At 57.9% G+C, this 13,778-nt stretch overlaps 2 protein-coding genes across 2 annotated transcripts in view; both read left to right on the top strand.

Moving 5' to 3' along the window:
* Positions 1–13,773, top strand: part of SMPD3 (sphingomyelin phosphodiesterase 3) — a 77,434-nt gene extending 63,661 nt beyond the window's left edge. The window contains exons 3-9 of the mRNA XM_084861052.1: positions 1,241–2,802; positions 7,405–7,480; positions 7,581–7,736; positions 8,882–8,971; positions 9,193–9,256; positions 11,045–11,207; positions 11,456–13,773. Coding sequence (XP_084717178.1) covers positions 1,453–2,802; positions 7,405–7,480; positions 7,581–7,736; positions 8,882–8,971; positions 9,193–9,256; positions 11,045–11,207; positions 11,456–11,557 — 2,001 coding nt within the window. The 5' untranslated portion in view covers positions 1,241–1,452 and the 3' untranslated portion in view covers positions 11,558–13,773. The remainder of the gene's footprint in view (positions 1–1,240; positions 2,803–7,404; positions 7,481–7,580; positions 7,737–8,881; positions 8,972–9,192; positions 9,257–11,044; positions 11,208–11,455) is intronic.
* Positions 1–13,778, top strand: part of LOC311610140 (dipeptidase 2-like) — a 564,319-nt gene that overhangs the window by 297,612 nt on the left and 252,929 nt on the right. The window lies entirely within an intron of this gene.

Raw genomic sequence — 13,778 nt, 5'->3', positions numbered from 1 at the left:
CTCTGGTGATGAAAACTCTGGGTTATGGTCCGACAAGCTTCAGCACAGCCTGATCACTGGGGGTCCCCACATTCTTGTCTGTATAGATGTCACACTCAGCACAATAAATGCACCTGGCGGCCTTGCCCGGGCAGAGCCTTAAAGTCAGCTCTGGGACAGGGACCAGGGAGACTCATTCCGGCAGCTCTGGGCCTCTGCCGGGCCCAGGAGCTGTGTCTTGGGAAATTAAAGGGGAAGCTTGGGGCAGACCCTCAAGGCCTCAGGGATCTTCTCCGAAGTTGCAGGGACCATTAGGGACCCTGGGAACCTGGGAACTCTGATCATTCTGGATGTTAGTAACGTCCAGGCTGTGCCTGGACCCCCGTCAGGTGGGGATTTTTGCTGGGGGTCAGCGGGAGTGGAATGCAGAAGTGCTCTGATGCTGTAGGCTGAGCACAGCGAGAGCCTGGCTGTGGGGGAGCCTTCTCTCGGGGGTCCTGCCAGCCACACAGCCCTCCACCCCAGGACTCTAGTCGCATTTCTCTGTGGTTTGTTCCCTCTTCATTCTGATTTGTGGGCCACTCAGTGAGGCTCCCCTCAGGCTCACCCCAGATGCTCTGGGCCAGTGTCAGGTCCAGGCACCCTCCAGGATCCCCACCCTGCCTACTCAGCACCCACAAAGCTGGGCTCCTCTGAAATCCTGGGCCAGATTTCAAGCAATTAGGTTATAAAATCGAGATGGTCAGCCAAAACCGGTTTGGCTCAGTGGATAGAGCGTCAGCCTGCGGACTCAAGGGTCCCAGGTTCGATTCCGGTCAAGAGCATGTACCTTAGTTGCGGGCACATCCCCAGTAGGGGGTGTGCAAGAGGCAGCTGATCGATGATTCTCTCTCATCAATGTTTCTAACTCTCTATCCCTCTCTCTTCCTCTCTGTAATAAATATAAATATATATATATATATATATATATATATATATATGTGTGTATATATATATATATATATATATATATATATATATATATATATATATTTTTTTTAAATCAAGATGGTCAGCCAGAGACAGTCATGTCACCAAGCTGTTTACGCCAAGAAAACCTAACACACATACCCCGTGTGAGCAGCTAGCTTCTGTCTGGCCCTGGGAACGGTCCTTCTCATGCCAGAGGAAGCAGGAATGGGGTAAACAGGGCCAACAGCCCCAGCACCCAGTCTGCTCCCCTAAAAACTAACAAAAGCCCTCTCTTCTCTCTGTGCCGCAGGCTCTCCAGCAGGCCTCGGTGGCCTGGCATGGCCCACTGAGGTGAACCATGACCGGCCGGCCAACACTGGCCACCAACCATCCCAAGTCACATCTCACCAGGACGTGACCGCTCCTCCTGCCGCCCCCCACGCGCCCACCCCGCCCAGGAACGTGCCTGCGTCGCCACGGACACCATGTAGTAGGGCCGGCCGCGGCACCCAGTGAGCTGCGATGGTTTTGTACACGACCCCCTTTCCCAATAGCTGTCTGTCTGCCCTGCACGCCGTGTCCTGGTACCTCATCTTCCCATGCTACTGGCTGCTGGACCAGCTGCTGGCCTTGTTCACGCCCGCGCCCTGCCAGAAGAGCCAGCTGCTCTGCATCGTGCTCTTCCTGCCCATCTACCTGGGCTTCCTGGTCACCTCGCTGCCCTTCGCGTTCCTTGGCTTCCTCTTCTGGTGCCCGCTGCAGTGTGCCCGCAGGCCCTACGTCTACTCCCGGCTGGAGGACAAGGGCCCGGCGGGCGGGGCGGCCCTACTCCGCGAATGGAAGGGCGCGGGTCCTGGCAAAAGCTTCTGCTTTGCCACCGCCAACGTCTGCCTCCTCCCCGAGTCGCTGGCCAGGCACAACAACGTGTATAAGACCCAAGTGCGGGCCAAAGAGATTGGGCACCGGATCCGCAATGGGGCCAGCCGGCCCCAGATAAAAATCTACATCGACTCGCCCACCAACACCTCCATCAGCGCGGCCAGCTTCAGCAGCCTGGTGTCGCCGCAGGGCGATGGCACGGCCCGGGCCGTCCCGGGGGGCATTAAGAGGACTGCCTCCGTGGACTACAAGGGCAACAGCGGGCGTCACCCCAGCGAAGAGGCTGCCAACGGCCCGGCTTCCGGGGACCCCATGGACTGCGGCGGCGGCCTGGAGAGCGCCTGCATCGTGCGCATCGCTGGCGAGGAGGGAGGCCGGCACCCCGAGGCCGACGACCCTGCCACCGCCGCCGCCGCCGGGGGCCAGGCCAGGAACGGGGCCGGTGGCGGGGGCCCGCGGGGCCAGACGCCCAACCACAGTCGGCGGGACGGGGACTCGGGGAGCCTGGGCAGCCGCTCTGCTTCCAAGGAGTCGCTGGTGAAGGCGCGCGCCGCCGCCGGGCTGGACAGCGGCGGCAGCGGGGAGCCGGGCGCCACCCAGGGCAAGGCCCCGCACAAGGCCTCGGTGGTGAAGAAGGTGGCCGCCCGCAAGCGGCGGCACCCGGACGAGGCCTTCGACCACGAGATCTCGGCCTTCTTCCCCGCCAACCTGGACTTCCTGTGTCTGCAGGAGGTGTTCGACAAGCGGGCGGCCACCAAGTTGAAAAACCAGCTGCACGGCTACTTCGAGTACATCGTGTACGACGTCGGGGTCTACGGCTGCCAAGGCTGCTGCTGCTGCCGCCGCTGCTGCGAGGCCAGCTGCTGCTTCAAGTGTTTCAACAGTGGCCTCTTCTTCGCCAGCCGCTACCCCGTCATGGACGCCGCCTATCACTGTTACACCAACGGGAAGGGCGTCGACAGCCTGGCCTCGAAGGGAGCGCTGTTTCTCAAGGTAGGAGGGCCTGGGCGCACACGCCGGCTGGTCCCAGAGCCATGTGGGAGGTGGGCTGCAGCCCGGGGGGTTCCTCTCCCAGTGGAAGGTCTACGGGCAGACAAATCCTTTCATGGAGCCGAACCAGAGGGCCCCTAGCTCAGGGACAAGGGAAGAATTTGGGGACAACACCTTCCGCACCGCCTCCAGAAGGCTCCGGGAGGACAGACCTGGCTGGCTGATCTTGGGCAGGTTCCTCAGATGTCTAAGCCACCTCTTTCCCCATCTGTAAAGTGGGGGCGATGTGGAGCCCACTCACAGGGTGGGGGAGTGGGTGGCAGGGGCCGGGGGGTTCTCTTGGTGCTGGAGGTGAACGTGGCCCAGCAATGATGGGATGGGAGTGGTGAGGGGGGAAGAGGCTACCGTCTGTAACAAAGCAGACATTCACAAGACGGGAGACCAGCAGAAACCAATGGCTGCAGGTTCTGGCTCCATTACCGCAGCAGCCTCACTGGCCGGGATACCCTCTCCCCTCCTGGCTGTCACACCAGGCTCTGCCCACCAGCCCAAGGCTTCGCTTCCATAGTCACTAATTAAAGTGAATCATAATTATTCCTGCTAATTTGGATGCAATTGGTGGAGATGTTAGACCATGGTAATTTGGTCATGATGCATTATCTTCTCCTGAGCCTGATGCACTCCGAGTGTCGACTTCTTGTTCTCTATCCAAAAGCTTCCCGGAGTTTTCTGAAGCATGGCTTGGCCAGCAGATACAGAAAAGGGCTTTCTGCCCCAGAGGCAGCAGCTGCTGTGGGTCTGTCTGGGTTCTGTCCATATTTCCCTCAAGACATCTCAGTTCCCCCTCGAAGGAGGTCCCTGAGGGCAGGGAGGGGGGCCCAGTGTGGCTAATGTGGAAGCCCAGGTAGGAGGCTGTCATCCCCAGGCCTCAGCTCTGACTGCTCTGCCTGTCCAGGAAAGTGCTGTGTGTCAGCCAAGCGCCTCTCTCCTGTCGGGAGAAAGGCCCAGGCTGACTGTCTGCATGGAGACGGCTGGAGCCAGGGCCAGTACCAGGGCCCAGGCACCCCTCCATGTGTTCCGTGGCTCTCGTGTGGCTCAGCGGGCCCAGAGTCAGAGTCCTCGGCTCTCCGTTCACAGACTGAGATGCTGACATTGAATGTGCTCCTCTTGCAGGAGAGCCAGCCTTCCCATGGTGGCATATGGTCCATCCGTGTCTGGTTCCAGGGATGTGTGTTCCTCTCAGTAGCTTTCTGGGGACGGAGAGGACATGTTGTCAGGCTCAGGGAAAGGGGGGAGCACACCCTTTCCCTCCCACCACCCTACTCAGGTGGTCCAGAGGCCAGGGAACCCCTCGATCCTGCCCCCAGCCCACACATCCCCTCCTCATCTCCCTCCTTGGTCTGGCACCTCAACCACCACGCCCACCAGGGCCGCCAGTCCTGGAGACAGCCCCTCCACTGTGGGCTTCCTGCTAGGCTCCTGATGCCTGCCCATCCGTTAAATGCCAATGCTTTCTCTCCCTCCTGGATCTAAAACCGGTCTGTAGACATGTTTAATTTGGTTCACACCACTAAAATATTTCTTGTCTTGGCCAACATTTAAAAATTAAGACATTTCACAGAAACCCCAGTTTGCAACTTCCCTCCCCAAGGGAGCAAATCTGGCAGCACCAGGCCTGCTGCTTCTGCCCAGCTCTCAGCGCAAGCAGCCCCCTGCACAGCGTGACCCCGCTTGACCAGGACTCTTCACTCCCAAGTGGTCACCACGGCCAGCCCTCACACCTGCCTCCGGAAAGCGACTCCACGGCCTCCATTTCCAACCTTGCTGAGGGGTCTCAGGCTTGTCCAAGCCCAGAGCTCTCCCCTACACCCCCAGCTCTGTGTCTGGCGGCCCTTGGACACAGTCCCGTTTACTCCTAAAGAGAATTCATCATCTGCTCTGGTCCCACCCTCTCCCAGGTTCCACCCTCCTTCAGCCACAAGGTCCCACCTTGACTCCTCTCTGTGCCCTGGGCCCATCCAATCCATGCAGACAACTAATTTCACTTCCCGGATACCTGTGGACCGCCCCTGCCCATGTCCCCAGCTGCCCCATTATGGCCACCATTCCTTTATATCCACCTACTTGTGTTGTGGACTGTCCTCCCGCTTCCAACGCATCCCCTCTCCTGTCCCAGTCTGATTCCTGGTACCCCTCTCCTCCTGCCTTGGGGAGAAGCTCAGCCTTCCCTGGGCCCTCTGCCCTCACCTGGCTCCACTCTCCTTGTCATGGTCCCGCCCAGCTTGTCCTCACCATCTCTGTGGAGCTTTCCAAACTGGTGTCCACACAAGCCATCTTCCCTTCATGGGTTCCTCCGCATTTGTCCCCAGCAGTCTTGTCGCCTGTCCGTCCCATTAGACAGACCCCTTCAGAGGGGTGGGGAGCCAGCTGTGCCCAGCACACAGCTGACCCAACTCATCTCTGTTGCCAAGAGTGAGGCTGTTTTTCCTGTGTAGAGAAATGAAACAAATGGGGTTTCAGAAGACAGGCCGGACCAGAAAGGGGTCCGGGGCTAGGAAAATGCTGCCCTAGCTGTGCGTGGAGCCAGTGCTCCCTTCATTGGCGGGGCTCCCTGTCCACCCTGCCCTCCCGATGGACCCTGTGGCACCGCCGATCCTTGAGGGAAATGTTTTCCTGCTACTGTGAGGGCCTGAGAAGGAAGGGACTAGATTCGCTTTTGCCTCGCCAATTAGAGAGCCCGACTCTGGGCCCCTCTCTATTGACAGTCTGAGCCCACCAGTATTAAGAGGCAGAGCCTCTCAGTGTGATTGTTTGTTTTTGCAAGAGAAGCACAAGCCTCTGCAGCTCCTGAGGACTCGAGCCAGAAATCAATAAGTCCCGGCACATAATCAAGTGGATCTCAGCACACTCACAGGCTGGCCGAGCGGGAAAGGGGTGAGCAGCTGAGTGAGGTGCCTGGTGGAAGGGCTGAGGGAGAGGCAGATGGCCTTGGCCTGTGTCTCTCCAGTGGCAGGGCGGAGTGGTGCCTTCTCTGCACCTGTCCTGTCGCTGCCCAGGACTCAGCACAGGCAGATGCACTAAGTGCTGAAGGAGTGAGAGGATAATGCTCTAAGACCATGGAATGGGCAGCCGGCGAAAAGCCCAAGTCACCAGGAGCTCAGGAAGCAGGGCAGAGCTCAAGGAGAAATTGGGAGGGGGCAGCAAACTGATTTGAACTGGCCTCAGCCATCAGAGCCTCATGACCCTGGCCAATCAGGGTATAATTTTAGTATAATCCTCACAGATGTAGAAGCACGAAGCAGGGGGTGCTCACAGCAGTATTATTGAAAAGGGAAGAGGCTGTCATTGCCCAAGGAACATAGGGGCGAGAGCGCCACCGTGTGGCCTTACATGGGGCATCACGGCTTTAAAACTGGATTGTGTTTTTGCAACGGGACAGACACATCAGTGGTATGGGATTTCTTGAGCCATTTCAAAAGTGCAGAGAATTTTGGACCAAAGCTTGGCTCTGGAATACAGGCAAGAAGTGAACCTGAATTTATAAAGAGCTCCAAACCCAGGCCGTATGGCCCATTATCAAGTAAACAGACATATCCCCCCCACCTCCCGCCCGTCCCCCGCAGGGCGCTGGGAAAAGGTGTGTCTCCATCTGGCTGGGAAAGGGGATGAGGAGCTGCAGAAAGCTAAGGGTGTGTGATGGCACCTAAGTCCATATGGAGATTAATGCCAATCTGACTTTGACGGCAGAGATGGAAGCCCTGGAGGCTCTCAGAGTAGAGGACCGTGGCGTGGCGGTGGTAGCAGCCAGTTCAGGCCACTCTTAGCTGCAGGATGGGCAGGACTGTTCTTGGTGGATGCCAGGTGCACCCATCCGGCTGCTACATGACCTGCAGACCTGGCTTCTATGGTCACCTTCCTGGGACAGTTTCTAGGGTCCAGGGTCTTGTCATCATTGAAAACCCAATCAAGAATGAATGGGTGAACTTTGGGGACAGACAGCAGAAGCTCAGGCAAGAGGAAGGCCAGAGAGGAAGAGGCTGAGTCAACCAGAGGCCTCGGAGCAAAGGTGCCCACAGATGGTCCTGGGGAGCAGGCCTGGGAGGGACCCACCCGTTTCAGCCTTGAGCAGCTGAGCTGTGGGGAGGGCCGCTTCTCACCTCTCTCCACAGCTCCCAACAAGGGCTCAGGCTTGTATCAGGTCACCACGGGGGCCATTTTGAGTTGTGCTTTACATTGAGATGCTGTTATCATTATGCCAACCTGTGGACTCAGCCTGCCAGGGTCATCTGCGGTTGGGCACAGAGTCGGGGCAGTGCTGCCGACCCTATGCCTCCCCTGGGTACTCCAACTCGTGAAGGGGAATGAACAGGAGGTGTGGACTGAGGTCTGGGGAAGAGTGGAGCTGCCATTTCTTTATGCATCTGCCTCACGCACTAAACCAGGAGATTCTGGAAACAGGACATGTGCTATTCCTTCCCAAGTCTAGCCAGAAGCCAACAGAGCTGGGTCCGTAAGGATCTCACCTCGTTGGGGGCAGTGTTGTCAGTGTCCTTTTGTGCTCGGAGCAATGTGCTCCCCACCGACACCTCGCCTCCTCCTCCACAGGTGCAGGTGGGAAGCACACCTCAGGACCAAAGAATTGTCGGGTACATCACCTGTACACACCTGCACGCCCCGGAAGGTAGGGTCTGGCGGCCCAAACTTGTTGGGGGTGGAGGGTCTTTCCTGGGGCCTGGCTGCAGCTTCATCATCACTGCGGTCTCTGTGGTTCTGCTCCGTAGAAGACAGCGCCGTCCGGTGCGAGCAGCTGGACATGCTTCTGGAATGGCTGGCTGATTTCCGAAAATCTACCTCCTCGTCCAGCACAGCCAACCCCGAGGAGCTGGTGGCGTTTGACGTCGTCTGTGGAGATCTGAACTTTGACAACTGCTCCTCCGGTGAGGCTGGGTCCCCCCTCATTCAGGTTGGCTACTGGGGGAGAGTGGGGGTTCTAGGCACAGCGAGCAACACAGGCAGCTCGAAGAGCTTCCTGCTCCTTGTGAGCATGTGGGTGGGATGCTAGCAAGACTGCGATGTCTCTGCCCCCTAGAAATCCTGGAATGAGAAGCACCCACACTCTGCCTCGAAAGCTCAGAAGCCTCCTTGCTGGAGACAAGATTGCCCTAAAAACGAACCTGTGAAGGAAAGGCTTGGAGTCTCCGAAATTCAGACTTAAGGACGAGTCAGCTAATACACTCACCGAGTCTTTATTCAGCCCTTACTTTGCACCAGGCATAATTCTAATGGTTGGTCATGGGCCAACTGTGCCATTTAAGTCTCATTAACAACCCCAAGAGTGGGCACTGTAGTCATCCATATGGTATGGAAGAGGAAGCTGAGACCTCGAAAGGTGGAGTAACTATAATAGTCCAAGGTTACACAGCCAGTGAAGTTGTGGGACTGGGAACTGAACCCTGAAATCATGCCTTAAAACCATTAGACTCAAAGTTCATCATGGGTGAAATGTTAAACAATTGATTTAAATATCTGATCTGTGAATCTGATGATCGTGCTCATCCCAGGGACCTCCTGGGAACTGGGGTGGCTCTGAGCTTCCCCCAAGGCTCCTTCCACTGGGCTCCCAGGCTCCTTCCACTCTGGCCAGAGCCTTAGCAGAAATGGAGGATGGGCGAGCGACATGGCCCTAACCCTCAGGGTGCACAGGGTGGTGCCTTCACTTGCTGACGGCTGTTTCTTCACGGCCAGGAAGGCATCCCAAGGGTGGCAACTCAAAGGTTTGTGAGAAGGTACCCACCATGTAACACATGCCCCCTACTGCAGCCCTGGGGCCCCTCATTTGTCACATGACTGACACCAGCTCCGAATGCTGGGTGCTCCTCAGATCCCCCTGAGTGAGGGTGGGGACCCAGCACATATAGGAAGAGGCTGTCAGAAGGGGTTTCATCCAATCAGGTCCACTCAGTGACCTGCCCTCCCTCCCCGCGGTCTCAGAAAGGCCCTCCAGCTTCACGAGTTAGCAGGACAAACTGGACGCAGGGTGGGTCCCCTCCCTCTCTGAGCCTGCCTCTCTCCCTCCCTGCAGACGACAAGTTGGAGCAGCAGCACTCCCTGTTTACACGCTACAAGGACCCCTGCCGCCAGGGGCCTGGCGAGGAGAAGCCATGGGCAATCGGTGAGCTGGCGCTGGGGGCAGGCAATGTGGGTAGAGGGGAACTGGGGCAGGCGAGGAGCCCACCATGCTGAGACCTGACACTGCACCAAGCCCGGGCTCCCCACGTGCTTCTTAAAGGGACCTCCAGGACTTGCTCCCAAGACCCCAGCCCTGGGGGATTTGGGACACCCGGGGCTGGCTGGCTCCTCCCTGCAGTGACAGCTCTCACCCCTTGTCCCCAGGTACCATGCTGGACCAGGATGGCATAAACGATGAGGATGTGAGCTCCCCTGAAAACCTACAAAAGTAAGCACCCCGCTGTGGTGGGGCCAGGCGCACCGGGTTCTGGGCTGAGCACTCAGCCCCGACTCAGCTGTGGGGAGATGGCTATAATCAGGGCAGGGGAGAGAAGGAAGCCCCTGAGAGCCTCAAGGACAGAGCTGGGGCGGGTGGAGGCCCTGGAGGCCTTACGGAGAAGCCCCAAAGTAGGCGTGGGGTCCTGAGGCGGTGTTTCCGACACCTGCAGTCCTGGCTCACTCTACAAGAGCCAGCCCAATCCCAACCCCTGTCTGCCTTGGGAGCCTGACTGGGGGCCCTGCCAAGCACAGGAAAAGGGACCAGAATTTTTCCAGGGCAAGACTCACGGCTGCCAAAGAGCCATGTCGTCCACGGGGATGACACCTGCTCCAGGGAGCCCAGCAACTGTTCGCCGCCGATTAGGCAAATAAAAATACAAGCAAAGCTAACGCATGAGTAAGCCAGTTATTTTCAAAGTAGAGACGGCTCCATTGCAACCAAACTTCATTCTTGAACCCAATGACACATCCACAAAGGACACGTTCGAGAAGCCAGCGGCAGAACCAATTTATAATTTACAGCCCGAGACTGCACAGAGTCACGGCAATGGCTCCTTGCAGCTAATTTGAGCCAATTAATTAGATTACAGACTAAATTTGAAACATCATCCTATGCCGAGAAAATTATCTTTTTATGAGCTGATGATTAAAAAATGACTATCAGTAACTCGCAGATCACTGATGCTGGAATTAATTACCAAAAGCAAAGGACAGTAATGGATTATATTTCTGAGAGGTACCAATGTTCTGCAGCCATTAGTATTATTTATCTCAATGCTGATAACGACCTTATAGAAACCCATGTTTGCTGGCTGTACCTGTCCAGGTGCCCCTTCTACCCATCCAGGGTCTCTCAGTGGCTGCCACTCTGCCCCTGGCATCGGCCTGCACCTGCCTCTGAGACAGCCTCCCATGAAGGCTCCTCCCCACGGGTGCTGACTCCACCTGGCAGGACAGATGGCAGACAGGGAGTCAGGAGACCTGGATTCAGGGTGTTAACACCCCACCCGAGCATCCTGGTCTCCCTGTAGAACCTTGGCTAGCACTTAAGCACCCAAGTCATTTTCCTTCCTCTGAGGAACAGGAGGATAGTCACATCCCGTTATTACTTTCTTGGCACTCCTGGTCCCCTGGTCCCGGGGCTCACAGCAATCATTCTTGTATCAGAGGAAATGGAAGCTCTGAGGTTTGGCACAGCTGCTCAGGGACAGACTGACACTAGAGTCCAGCCCTAGGATGGGGGCCTGGGTGCTTTCCTGGCTACCTACTACCCCCTGAACCTGAAACAAGTCATGGGGTTCTGAGGTCTTCCTGAGAAGGGTCCCTGAGGTTCACTGTAAAGACCAAGTTCCCCCAAAGGGGACCCTAATGGCTCAGAGCAGAACCCTGATATGCAGAGGGGACAGGCAGTTCTGTCCCCGACTCAGGTACAGTCTCTGGGCTGCACAGGGTCCAAGCTGTAGCCACAGCCAAACTCCCAGTTCAGAAAGAGCAAGCGAGTGCCGGCCAGCCCGAGGAAGACATGGGGTGTTCCGGGATGGTTTGTCAGGAACGTGCAGCCTCAGACTCAGTTCCCCCCCCCCCCCCCCATCCTTTTTGGTGCCCACAAGGAAGAAAGCTGTTAGCACAGGAGTGTGGTCTGACCTGCCTCTCTCGGGATGAGAACCTGGCTCCACACTCACGACTTGGGGCCTGGGCGGGGGCGGGGGCTCAGCTTGCCTCCTGTTTGCACGCGCAGGGTCTTGGAGAGCGAGGAGGGACGCCGGGAGTACCTCGCCTTCCCCGTCAGCAAGACGTCGGGGGCGGGCCAGAAGGGACGCAAGGATGTGCTGAAGGGCAACGGCAGGCGCATCGACTACATGCTGTACGCAGAGGAGGGGCTGTGCCCGGACTGGAAGGCTGTGAGTCTGGGGTCGGGCAGCCGGGCCATGCCCAGAGGGAGGGGACCCTGAACCCTGTACCCCTCAACAGCACTGAGCTCACCTCTGAAAGTGAGACCTGCGCCAGCCCAAGAGACCTTTGGGGCCCTGGAGATCCTCCCACCCCTCTGCCCTTAGGAAGACCCGCCAGCCCCAGCCCAGAACCCACTCTTGCCTCTGCGTGGTGTCCTTTGCGTCTAATCTGGATGCTTCTCTTCCCCCAACTCCAGGAGGTGGAAGAGTTCAGTTTCATCACTCAGCTGTCCGGCCTGACCGACCACCTCCCGGTGGCCATGCGGTTGATGGTGTCTACGGGGGATGAGGAGGCATAGACCAGCCAAGTCATCACAGCAGTCTGGCCTCTGCTAGTCCTTTGAGCCAAAGCCCCTTTCTGGCCACGTCCCCCTCCGGCAGCAGTGCCAGGGAGAGGGCAGGGGCTGGAGGAGCCGAGGTCATCCCTGGGGGAGCTGCAAACCAGTGCTGCCCTGCACCTCTGGGCACCAGCTGCGAACAGGAGTCAGGTCAGCTCGAGGAGCCCTAGCTACCCAACCAGTGCCATTCTTTCAAAACGTGATTTTCTACAAATCTACAGCACAACCTAGTTTGTAACCCGTGGGTTAGTAGGAGAACCGGGTTTCTGTACTCTTTGTATCTTTTCTCAAGCTTCGTCCAGGGTTTCATTATTTTCTGTCTGCTGCCATGTTGTCTCGCATGCCCGCACCCTCGCATGCACGCTCGCTGCCCGCATGTCATGTGCCACACCATAGTCACTCAGACCCCTTGCTCAGGCCTCACCCAAGGCCAAACTCCAAACACAATCAGAACCAGCCAAAGAAGCATTCCTGGGCACAGGGCCGCCCGCGCGCTGCCTGCAGCTGGGTCGGCTCCTGAGCAGGGACGTGAGGGCTGTGTCCAGTCACCACAAAGCCCGGGCTCTTCCCAGGATCTTGCATTCAAGGGTGATTACATTTTAAAAAGAAAAACAGGAAGAGTCAAGACCAGGAACAACCCTTCACGTTAGAAGGTCTGCAAACTGCAGGGGAGAACGCTGCTCTTCCTGAGACCGGCGCCCCTCCTGGCCTGAGACCCGTTCTCAGAGGAAACCGGAGGCTGAGGAGAGCACCATTCTACAGGGAGAGGGGAGCTCCCGGACACAGCGGAAAGGGGGCTGCTGATTTTGAAAACGATAAACGCATAGCTTCTCTTCTGCCAAAACCAACACCTCCTCTTTCTGCCTGATCCCGTCTCTCCTCCAGACACTCTGCTGGTTTGGGACCAATCCTTCCCTGGGACTGTCCTCATCCATACGCTGGAGGAGCTCAGGAACTGCCCGCCTGCCTCTGGGTACGGCTGCAGCTCTGACCGTCAGACCCACCCTCAAGTGACCCTGGGGCCCTAGTGCAGAGGACGACCTGCCCCCCCCCCCCCCACCAGTGTGCACGCTGCAGGTGGCAAGGTCAGGGGCCACTGCTTGCACAGGACGAGGAGTGGTACCGGTCGGCATCTAGGCACATAGATGCCCACTCTGCCACTAGGTGCCCAGGGCCAGCCCCGGGCACCCAGGCACTGGGCGTGGCAAAGCCTATAGGTGAGGCCTGCAGCTCATCACCGCATGGCAGCACTGCCTCCGCCCACCTGCCTTTATAAACACCTGGGGACGCTCCCTACAGTCACACAGAGAAGCTGTGTCCATTTCCAGTGTGAAGCTTCCCTGGCTCAGGGGACTGTTCTTGACAACCCCCACTTGTCTCCCCTTCTCACAGCACGCTGACCTGTGCCCACCTTGCTTGAAGCCAGCTTTGCCCAGCAAGGCTGGGAAGCATACTAAGACCCTCTGGTGTCGGTGCGCTGACACTGTGCCTTGTCTCCCACTGAGCTGCAAGAGGGACCAAGAGGGGTCCAAGCAGCCAGCCAGAGGTCAGGTCCTGTGCTGGGAGTGGACAAGCTATATACCCACCTGGCCAGGGCAGTGGCAGAGCTGAGGGCTTCAATACTTCCCAGCCCTGCCCCTGGGGTCCAGAGCCATGAGGGGCTCCTCGCCGCTGAGGACACAGTCCCACCTGAGCTCTGCGGTGCCCCTACTCCCAGGAGCGTCCAGGAATCTACTCACACAGGGAGGGTCCTACTGGGCAGGCACAATGCCTAGGTGGTGGGGCTGAGCCAAGGACCCCGGGCTGCAGCTTGGCAGAGTACCCAGGAGCGCAGGGGAGACAGGCGAGGGCTCCTGAAGCAGAGAAACCTCATGGCGCCCAGCCCTCGGGTTGCCTCCCTCCCAGGGCAGCTGGATGGGGGCCACTGTGCAGGGGCACATGCTTCTCTCTTCTCACAGGGCGGCCTTAGGCAAGTCATACCTCCCTGTGCCTCAGTCACTTCCTGTCCTAACAAGGTCGCCTCTACAGCCGGCCCTGGTGTACCACCTCCCAGCTCCCCTAGCAACTCCTCAGTACCGAGGCCGCCATCACCCAACCACACGTTTCTTGAAGCCTGTGGACTCCAGGGGCCGTGCACAAGCCAGACTTTGCCATTTTAATTTTTAAAAAGAAAAGAATCATT

The sequence above is a fragment of the Pipistrellus hanaki genome, assembly GCF_964339955.1.
Source record: "Pipistrellus hanaki genome assembly, chromosome: 15".
Taxonomy (NCBI): Eukaryota; Metazoa; Chordata; class Mammalia; order Chiroptera; family Vespertilionidae; genus Pipistrellus; species Pipistrellus hanaki.
Note: the sequence above shows the minus strand (reverse complement) of the source record. Positions and strands in the feature narration are given on the sequence as shown.